General features: G+C 42.2%; 1 protein-coding gene across 1 annotated transcript; it reads left to right on the top strand.

The window, feature by feature from the left end:
- Positions 1–240: 240 nt before the first annotated feature.
- On the top strand, positions 241–3,177 carry LOC147897518 (microtubule-associated protein RP/EB family member 1A-like). Its single transcript, XM_087380285.1, has 8 exons — positions 241–470; positions 808–876; positions 952–1,038; positions 1,239–1,345; positions 1,645–1,826; positions 1,908–2,023; positions 2,136–2,249; positions 2,373–3,177. Exons 1-8 carry the CDS (start codon positions 360–362, stop codon positions 2,667–2,669), a joined length of 1,083 nt encoding a protein of 360 aa, XP_087236411.1. The 5' UTR covers positions 241–359; the 3' UTR covers positions 2,670–3,177.
- The last annotated feature ends 8,050 nt before the right edge of the window (positions 3,178–11,227 follow it).

Here is an 11,227-nt window from a genome sequence, read left to right as displayed (position 1 = left end):
CCACACACACCCCTTCGTGCACACCATGTGTAAGCCAGTAATGCTGATTGCGCTTCGTTCTGTTCTCCAATTCGTCCTGATTGTTGTTGTTGCAAAGGGTCCAGATGTGTAACTCGCGTGTGAGGAGTAGGGTAAGGTTAAGGGGAAGGATGGGTTCGAAAGTTTAGCAACGGTTCTCTGGTCTCGTTTAAAGCTTTTCAAAATTTGCCCTCTTCTTCTTCTTCGTCTTCTTCATCTTCATCGCCATAGCCAACATTTCCTTCAAGCTTTCATCTCCATAGCCACTTTTCCTTCAAGCTTTTTCCTCTTCGCCATCGCCATCCTTCCTTTCCTTCCCTTTTTCCCTCCTTCCTCCTCCCATGGCTGCCGCTAACATCGGCATTATGGACGGTGCGTACTTCGTCGGCCGTAACGAAATCCTCCACTGGATCAACTCCACCCTTCACCTCAACCTCGCCAAAGTTGAAGAGGTACCCGCATTCCTGCTGCTTCTTTTTCCTCTTCCTCTTCCTCTTCCTCTTCCTCTTCTTCTTTTTCTTCTTCCCTTGTCGTTTATTTCTTTCTCTCTCTCTGGCTATCCTGTTGCCGTCGAGATGAAAGCAGAAAGTAATGCCGATGGATTCACTTTTCCGTTTTCTTGTTCCTGTGCGCTAAGTTTGTCCCAGAAAATTTGTCGAATATTTTCGTGAATCTCTGCCCCGACTTGCTTTCCGGATTTGCGTCATCATGATGTCTTTCACGGTTGTTTCCCGCGCTCAATGTTTCGTGTAATGTCTCTAAACGGCGATCACAATGCTTCATTTGCAGGCTGCCAAAGGAGCTGTGCAGTGCCAGCTTATAGATGCAACCCATCCAGGCGTGGTTCCGATGCATAAGGTGGGAAGTATTCTGAAGTGTCAGGCCATCGTGTGGGAAGTGTTGCGACTCGATCTCATTATAGTGCTCTTTCAGGTCAATTTCGAAGCAAAAACCGAGTACGAGATGATACAGAACTACAAAGTGCTACAGGATGTCTTCACCAAGCTGAAGATTGAGAAGGTAAGGCGGATCCAATCGAAATTAGCTAAAGCTCTTCTCCGCATAGGGCCTAGTGGATTTGTTTGCCGACGAGACATTCACGGTTGAGATTGGAGCAAGGGCTAGCCATGACCGCAGTAGAGAGTGGATCGGATTATTGCAGAATGAAGAAGATTCAGCGGTTGCTGCTACTAACTTTACTTGCCTGACGTCGTGCACAGCACATCGAAGTGAACAAGCTTGTGAAAGGGCGGCCGCTGGATAACCTTGAATTCATGCAATGGCTGAAGCGTTATTGCGACTCGGTAAATGGTGGCTTCGTTAACAAGTACGAGATCTTGTACATCAAATTTTTGTTGCCTGTCTTGCCGATTCTATGACAATATATGAACCACAAGCACACACTTAGTCCGTGGGATCATGAACGGGTGAGGGACAATGTCCGTGAGAGCGAACAGTACGAGCTGCGTGTTGTTCTGGTTCTTCCATAGCTTTTTTGTCTGTCGTCTTCTTGCATAGGTCTTCATCAACCTTATATCACATTTCGTCGAGAATGTGCTCTGTTCCAATCCTGAAGCTCCAATATGTCAGTTTCTAAGGGACCTCCTCCTCCGTTATTTATGACAGCTACAACCCTGTCGAGAGGAGAGAAGCTTGCAAAGGAGGCAAAGATATGAACAAGAAGTCGGCTCCTTCTGCCCCTACAACCGCAGCCCTATCTGCAGTGAAGGGCACTCCCTCATCCATCAAAAACGGCGTATCAGGGCCTAGGCGTGTAGAGGTTTCTACACCATCGGCTCCAGCTACAGGTGAGGGTTCGCTCTTTCAGTTAAGGTAATTCTCTTGCCGCATCGTATTTGACAACCAAAACTGAGTTCTATTACTGGCAGCACATAAAAGCGCGAAGATATTTCCACTTCCAAGTGCAACGACTGCTCCCCCAGCTCCAATTGCTCCTACGGTTCCTATGGTTCCTGCATCTCAGATCAACGCTCTTAATGAACAGGTGTTTATCTCTCGCTTCTCTGTTTTTTGTTTGGTATGGTTTGTATTTCTCCGTCTGCCTTGTTTGTCTAAGTCTGCAACTCGGCTTAGACATGGTTGCGTTGGCTTTGCAGATAACCGAACTCAAGCTTTCAGTGGATAGCCTTGAAAAAGAAAGAGATTTCTACTTTGCGAAGCTGCGTGACGTTGAAATCCTATGCCAAACCCCCGATCTGGAACAGTTGCCGGTATCAATCCTGTTGTCTTGGTGTTACGGATGCACATAAAGGTTCTAAGAATACATACAGCACCGTTTTTATATATCTAGAAACCAGGGAGGCTATCTAAGCTTGAGTTTCTTAATCTTGCAGGTAGTGAGGGCAATTCAGAGGATATTGTACGCCGTTGATGATAGCCCCTCTGTTATGGATGAAGCTCAAGCCATCATATCCCATGCTTCCGGTCCATCTAAAAATAAGGAAATGGAGGAAGACAATGCTAGTAGGCCAAGAAGGGAAACGAATAAGCGAAAGTCTTTTGTGAACCCTGAATTGGACGATGCAGCGGTTGCCATACTCTCACCAAGGCAGCGCAGGAATTCATGCGGAGATTCGAACGGTTTGGAGATGCACACAGAAAGGACGTCCTCCTCTTTAACGGTCAGCTGAGTATGATAAAGCAAAGTTCTATGCAGCTTCTTTTTTGTGACAAGCCCAAGATGAATTCTGCTTGGCTGTAACTCACTTGTCGAGAAACAGCTTCAGAACCGTATATACAGACATCTGCTTCTCACACCGGAGTTCCTATGGGGGTATTACGGTTGCAGCTTTGCAACCTGATCTGAGTTCAACAGAAAGCCTTCTGATCTCAAATGGTTCATCTAGATGAATCTCTTCTTATTTTGTGGCAGTAGCAAGTTTATGCCTTACAGGATGCAATTAAATCTGATTCACAAGATGCTCAGGCTTGTGCTAGTCTCCTTTGTGTACTCGTTAGTTTATTATCTTAGTGCATTATCATAACATGCTCATGGCCTCATCACACGTAATCTCTACCTCGTAAGTTTCCCTTACTCTTTGTATTCTATGTGGACACAACAGGAAGCTATTCCACATTGAACTTTGAAAAACGAAGTCACCTCAACACGTGCCCGAGTAGATTACAACAGCTTTTGCTCACATGATGAATGCAGAATGCTTTGTATACGAAAGTTATTTTGCTCATTCCAAATGTGTATTGCTTTCTATCTCTTAATGCGTTTTGGTGATGCTTTTGTTTGTGCAAAAATAGAATGCTTTTTATACCGGAAATGTACATTGCTTGCTGTATGTACTCTACTGTTAATGTGTTTTGATGATGCTAGGCTTCGTTTTGTGAATGGTATTGATATGTGCACTGATGATGCTTTCATTTTGAAATTTGTGGTTACATTTGCATATCACATCATGAAGTCTAAAGGGAGGACCATGAATGTTATAGTAAGAGACTTATGGGCTTATGTCAGGAGAAATGTATGAAATATAGGCCTGCTTGTTTGGATGTTTTTTGTGGTTGACTTCCAACTCTATTACTCCAACTTGGGTCATAGTGGAGGGAGTGTGAGGCTATTTTGTTCATTCCAATGGTGTATTGCTTTGTATCCTCATTATACATTTTGATGATGCTTTTGATTGTGCTACACTAGAATGCTTTGCATACCAGTCATTTGTTGGTTGTAAATGTGGAATGTTTACTTTCTGTACTCTATTGTTAAAGTGTTTTGATGATTCTAGGCTTTGTTTTGTGAATGGTATTGATGTGAGCATTGATGCTTTCATTTTGTGACTACATTTGAGATCACATCATGAAGTCTTGAGAGATGACGATGAATGTTATAGTGACTTATGGGATTATGTCATGGAGAGGAGAGAGACCTGAAATAGTGGTTGCTAGTTGTTTGGATGTTTTTTTGTCCACACCTTAACACTTCAATATGTTACTCCAACATAATGCTATAATGTTATTTTGTCCACACCATAACACTTCCAATTTGTTACTCCAACATATGAGAAGTGTTCTTATTCTCTTATCTTACTATCTTATCTTCTTATCTTACTATAAATCAAGGAGGTTGAGAGGCTTGAGGAGGGTGCCACGTGGTGCAAAGAGGTGGTGGGAGCACCATGCGTCATGTAGAGGAGAGCCTTCAGAGACGGTGGAGGGAAGGAGGGCATTGAACGCTATGCGCCCCATTTTGAATCGTGCCTTGCTTGTGCCAAGACACAGACTCTCTCTCTCTCTCTCTCTCTCTCTCATATTTATGTTGAGGCAAATCTCTTATGTGAGCCCCCCAAGCTTGTCTCTCTCCCTCTTCCTAAGCTTTATCAAGCTTCCCAATCTCCTTCATGCTCTGCATAGACATGAATGCAGTTCTCCCTAATCTCTCTATCCCTATCTCTCAATCTCCCCAATCTCCATGAAGTCTCTTCTTGGGTTGCTCGGTCTTCCACAGGTTGCTCATCAGCAAGGCCATGGGAGGGACATGAGCAACCACCTACCTTGCAATAGTGCAATGGCCACAACATGAGGTTTGCACATGGAATGGAGCCTTCGATCCCTTGTGTCGAGGATTAAGTGATTCTCCCTCTCCCCTTTCTTAGTCTTTACCTTCTTCAGCTTCCACATGCATCTCTGTTGTCTTTTGAAACCCTTCCCCCTTGATCTTCCATCTTCTTCGTAGATCTTCATCAAGACCCTCACCGGCAAGACCATCCCCCTTGATGTTGAGAATTTTGACACCATTGACAATGTCAAGACTAAAATCCAAGGCAAGAAACGCATCTCTCGACTAGTAGCGCCTCATCTTTTCGAGAAAGTAGCTTAAAGATGTGGTTGCACCATGGCCAATTATAACATTCAGATTTACCTTGTGTTGTGTTGAGATGTGGCATGCAAATCTTCGTCAAGACTCTCACCTAAGACTCTCACGCTTGAAGTTGAAAGCTCCGATACTATTGACAACGAGGATCCAAGATACAGAGGATAGCAAGGGAAAGTGAAAACTCAATTGTGGCATCGAGGCTATGTTTTGGAATAGCTAAGCCAGACGAGGTTGACATAATTCTAGGGTGCATGGACTCAAAATGTGTGTTGGTCCACAGGATCGCTTTGAGGTGCCAGATCCAAAGATGAATAGTGAGACCTCTCTCTCTCTCTCCTCTTTTCCCGTGTCACTCAGTGGACCTTCTTCCCCCCGCCCCCTCCCCTCCCCTCTGCCCCCCCTCTCTCTCTCTCTCTCTCTACCGCTACAAATCCAATTAGTCTTCTTTAGGCAGGGCTTATGAATGATTTATTATTATCATTTACCTTCACCTTCTTATCTTTCTTATTCTTTTTACTCTAAAGATTGAGGTGTCCATCAAATGGCTAACTAATGAGTGTCCTTCATATAGCTCTTCTTGGCAATTTTGAGCAACGACCTTCCAACCGTCTTCATATCTCTCTCTCACGAACTCTCACACGCTTTCAACATCTCCTTCGTGCCCCAACTACTACGTCTCGCGCAACTTATCATTTCAATTCTGCTTTTTCGGCTCTTACCAAATCAACCAGCATGCCGAATTCTTTGCAAATCTGCCAGATTTGCAGAACGCAGGTGAAAATTCTTCTCAATTTATCTCGGTGGATGGAGCTCATCACGGAAAGACGACAGGTTACAATCAGATGCGCTGGATGATGATGAAAAGATTCAATTCGACAGTCCAACGCCGATGTTGTCGTTGATGACAAAGTCCATGTATCACAGGCGAATGGCAGGCATCATGCAAATAAGCCAGGCCAGATGCTAGATCCACATCAATGCCCAATACAAAGCCCGATGCAGCGACCGTCGAGAGTCAAACGCTGGAAGAGAGCTCTACTGCTTACTGCACAATTCTCGCACCTAATGTGGAAGATTACAACAGCTTGATAACTTCGATGTCTACAATGTGACTGTTCTATAGCTATGGGTTTCCTTCACTGCAACATTCTCTGTTTGAGCCCCGAAAACGGAGACCGCTCTCATCAGCAATCCTGAGCAACAACCCACCTTCTGCACTTAGACTCTTTCATATGTTTTCCCTTTGTATCCTGCAACTAAGAGCATGCCCTTTGGACTTCTCATTGGGCTTAACGTGTCCCTTCATGTAAATTAGGCACCGTTTACTCAATTGCTAGATGGTCATGTCATTGCACGAGAAAAAATCCCAGAGCAAAACCTTTTGCTATACTATATGCGTGATCTGACGAGCACGTAGAGCATGAAAAAACGAGCGACTTTTCTTTTTTGAGCGCCCTCAAATACTTCCTGGATCAAGAGCAACAACTGGAGCTTTGGTAGGAGATATTATGCGAGTAGGAGGATAGGTTTGGAAGCAAAATCAACGATCTATTGTCAGGGAAATCGGAGGTCCAATTGAATTGGGAAGCCAGTGTCGAGGATCAGAGGGATGTATATCTTTCTCACCCAGTGCGTCTCGAATTATCTCACAGCATCCTTTGGACTTATATTCAACGGGGATATTGTATGGACCATAGAAATGCACAACATGAAGGTTGTTAGAGTTCTGACAGAACGGAAACGTCCACATAACAAGCTCCATTGATGGAGGTGGAGTGGTCTTGCTTTTCTTGCAGAGGTGTCTTGCACATGACATTTAGATGTGCAAAGGCTGTCAAAGAGACACATTAAGCTAACTTTTGAAACCACATTGTAATTTAATCTCCTTATCGTGTCCTTCCATTCTATATCTTTCAGGTCAATCTCTAAGCATTGTCCAATGGGTCTCTCCCTAGGTGACGAGCCAAAATTTATCTCACCTTTACAACAGTGCATGGACTACATCACAAATGTGAATGGTATGGACATCTCGTAACAAATCGAATGGGGAGAGGTAAATCATCATTACATACTCTAAGTACAAGCTTAAAAAATCCTTAAGAATATAATGCTAGGATGGCCAAAGCGAGCTACAATTATCGACGAGAAGGATCCAAAAGACCTAGAGAAACTCATTGCAGAGGCCACTTGTCCATACAGCAGTGAGATACCACGTCTAAGAGACATGCAATCTATTGATCCATTCATCTTCATGATATGAGGAACACATCTTGACACCTTGCTCATAAGAGAGCTTCAACCAAGGTCTGATGAGCTCAATCCATCGTTCCAAGAAAGCGCAGATTTCCATTCAAGGGTGCAAGGTTTGAGGCCACAAGTACTTCAAAATTATTATTCTTTAAAAAAGTTAAGCATAATTTTTCTTTAAAAAAATTTATTTTCCTTCTATTGATTGATAAATTATCAACCTCAATCTTTATTATTCAATATCTATAGAAAATCAAGTGATATCTTATATTTTCTATGGATAGAGCAAAGTTAAAAAATATGAGCCTTTTTAATGTTGCATAATTTCTAAAATTTTCAAAATTACATTAAAATTTACAAAAAAATAAAAATTATGTTTGTGGGCTCATCTCTTATCCTCACTTCTCCTTGCCCTTCCATGCCTACATGGTAAATTTTAAAAACCAACATAATTGGCTGCACCATTGCCATAGCAAAGGGTTGGATTGCATGCTTGCAGCATCATGAAAATGGGACCCAAACCCCTCGTAGATGTGTCTCAACAGTACTCTTGTTTTCAAAAGTGTCCCTCCAATACTTTTTACCTTGCTGCCACGTGTTAACTCGCTCATGCTTAGCCATGTTCACTCTATACCATATTGTTTCTATTTCAGTGCTATGTGTGTTTTAATTTGTTGCTCTTGTTCGTTTGTGTATTTGGATTTTTGGTTACTATCCTTAGTTGTGATCTTTGTGAGAGCTGAAGCTGGGATAGAGAAAGACATACTTGCTGGCCTTTGAACACGTCTGTTCGTTTTTGAGAAAGATATTTTCAAATGACAGAAACAAATCGACTTATAGCATATCACATCTCTCTTTGGTTCTTGTTTTTTGTTCTCTTAATTGGATTGTTTCTAGCTTCGTCCTTCATAAAAGGGAGACCCCAAAACTACTACAAAATTGTGCTTGACACTGCGAGCATTTTCGGTGCAATGTATTCCTTTGTCGCCACAAAACAGATGGTCGCTTATTGATTTCAAAAGCCGTCGTATCCTAGATTAACTGCCGTTCTATAGCTATGATTATTCTGTTTCATGTCCCAGCTATGGAGAAAGAAGAGTGCCCTCATAGTCAGCAGACTGTTGTGGTTGTGATCCAACTAGGTGATGGCAAAAAACCTGGGCTATGGCTTCATTATCGAAGACTTCATGGCCTGCTTCGTTTAGTTATAACCCATATACACTCTTGCAGCCAATTCTTTCGAACGTGCGAAAAGAAAAACTCTTTAGGCGGATCACCCACCTCCAAAGGAAGTCAAAGAGCATTGACATCTTTGCTTAGGACTCTAAAACTCCCTTTTGGCTACAGAAAGCACTAGCCTACTGCTACTGACACAACCTAGCCTTGTAGTCGCTTGTGAATTTCCAAACGATCTGCCTTGTCTGTTCATGTGGGGATGTCTATAATAAAATTACCTTCTGCAAAGCCGTGAAGAGATAGCTCCCATTGGAAAATAAGGTGAATTACATTGTAATTCAATGGGCCTGCTTGATGGAATTGCCAACAACACCAGCTCCTATATGAGGGGCGTTCTCATCTATAACCAGGAAAGCATAAACATAGATGAGGGCTCTTGTAAAGAAAACAGAATCCAGATTGCGAGACAATGGACTAGCTCTTGCCATTGCCACTAGATGGATCCACAATTTTGGAAATTGTGGGTCTGGAAGATCCTTGTCGATGGGCTTCATCCTTCTCGCCCATCTACGTGCTTGTCGAAGCATTTCATTACTTGAAATCTTGCATACGTCTCATTGTAGTGGAAGGTGCCCGAGCGTCCATCCTCCACGACCACTTTGCGCACCGCCCCATATTCCCATCGACCTATTCGTCAACTAGGACAGTTCCTGTTTCACATTGAGACCCACCTAGATCGTGTTATCTGTTGAGCATAGACGTTGTATTATTTTCTTACAAAAATCTCATCCAACACATTTTTTAATGATGGTGGCTTGTTGAGGATGTTCATACCTTTATGCTAATAGGTAGAGATGTGGCCCCAATCTATGTACTTGTTACTTTCATGCCTCCTTCTCCACTTATCTTGAACTTGGTGGTCAAGAACATTGCCTAGTCTAATAATGCTACTCTTGTGACCTTTAATGCCTTTTGGACCAACACCCTAGTTATGCATGTGCCTAGGCTTTGTAGTTGGATTTGCTCAAAGAGAAATCAAAAGAAATTGTTGTACTGCAAATCCTTCACCCTGCTAATTAGGTAGCCCTATCTTGGAGCCACACATTTTGTATTAAGTTGTTGAAGTGGCTACGGACACCTCTTGGACACTTTTGCACTCGGCTATGGACACCTCATGGAGACCTTTTGCACTCCTATGGACACCTCTTAGACACATCTTGCACTCGGCTATGGACACCACTTGATGTCCTCATTTTCCAATTTGAAGGTGGAAGCAACTTTAGCCTCGGCCCTTATTAAAATGAAGATCTACCTTCCTTGGAATAGAAAGTCTTCATTGCTACATTAATGTGTTGATGGCTAGGTTCCATGAGAGTTCACAGAATTTTTGAAGTCCAGTGAAATGTATCCAAATCCAAGCTATGAAGGGCCAATGTTGTTAAGGAAGTGATGGATCTCAAGGCCCTCAAGTTTGTTGGGATTTATCTTCTTTGCTGTGGACATTTTTCCCTTTCAATATTCTTTTGATTCATAGGCTTTCTTGTGATTCAGCCTAACATGCTGTTGTTTGGGAGATGATGGTGGTAGGGAGGTTTGATATTGTAGAGGCAAGAGTGAGCAGACACAAAAAGATGAAATGAGAAAGAGACCAAATTCTTCATCCCATTGATTCATTTTGGCAAACTCACCTCCTTTCAAGATGTAAGGTACAAAAACACATACATATGTAAGTGCATATACACACATATTTACACGACATGACATATGACCTTAGGATACACCTTTTCCATAGTCAACGTGAGATGCAAAAAGAAGTGATATTTTCCCTAAGATACATTTTTTCTACCCAATGCAATATGAAACTCATGATCCCTTAGGATACGTTGATGCACAAACATATACATGTCTGCATCCAAACAAAGCACCCTAAAAAATACAAAGTATATATGCTTGCAAGACAAGTATGGCTTCTTCTTGTCCACCCTATCTTGAAAGTTTGTGCATGTGCATGTAGGTGTCTCCTTGATGGAAACCACATAAGTTGGAGTTTCAATAAAAGGGGAGTCCAAACTCTATACCACAAATATCTCATGCTCCATGGATTTGACAACACATTGCTCAACAACACTTGCATGTAGCCCATATGCTCGCTCAATTCTTTGCCTTGCAACCCTTGAAATCTTTGACCAGTAATATGGGCAATGTCCTTCTAGGGTCATCATTGGGTTATGCTTGTATTGTTCTGACATTTCTTTGTCAACGAACCATGGTTAGACTTTCCTAGGAGGAAAGTCCTTGGAATTCGGCTCGTGGCCTTTGGCCAATCACCATATTCCAAGAACTTTCCTCCCAGGAAAGTCCTCCCATGGCCCATTCCTCTATACACGATTGATTACTTATATAAACATGACAACCAAAAGAAAAATTGGCTCTTACCATAAATTTTTGTAAGACTTGAAATTGTCGGGATTTATAGGGGATGTTGAGTAGGTACAATGATGTAGAGAATCGACTCTCAAAGCAAAAGCAATGTAGAAATAAGGTGAATGATATTTAATCATTCATAAGATCTATCCAAGATAAAAAAAGCGAAAGAGAATACATTGGAGATGGTGTGTAGGAAAGGAGAGAGAGAGGGGGGGGGGGGGGGGGGAAGAGTAGAGAAAAAGGTGGAAGATTTTAAGGGAAAGAAATAGAAAGTGGGGAGTTGGACTTTCACATCAAGGTGAATTACATTCAATAGGCCTACCTCAAAATTTTGAAAGTAGTATATTGTTTGAAAAGATGCTTATTTGTTTAGTTTGTTTGAATTATTATTAGCAAGGTCAATCAATGTTTATGTAAAGGAGTGAGTGGTCTGACCAATAAATATAGTTTGATCTGCTTAGAGTGTGCTTGTTTGGTGTGTTTATTCAAATGTGGTCGATAGTTGAACCATGAACT

Source organism: Dipteris shenzhenensis, chromosome 10 (assembly GCF_047967505.1).
Source record: "Dipteris shenzhenensis isolate YYH24624 ecotype China chromosome 10, Dip_SZ_1.0, whole genome shotgun sequence".
Lineage (NCBI taxonomy): Eukaryota > Viridiplantae > Streptophyta > Polypodiopsida > Gleicheniales > Dipteridaceae > Dipteris > Dipteris shenzhenensis.
Note: the sequence above shows the minus strand (reverse complement) of the source record. Positions and strands in the feature narration are given on the sequence as shown.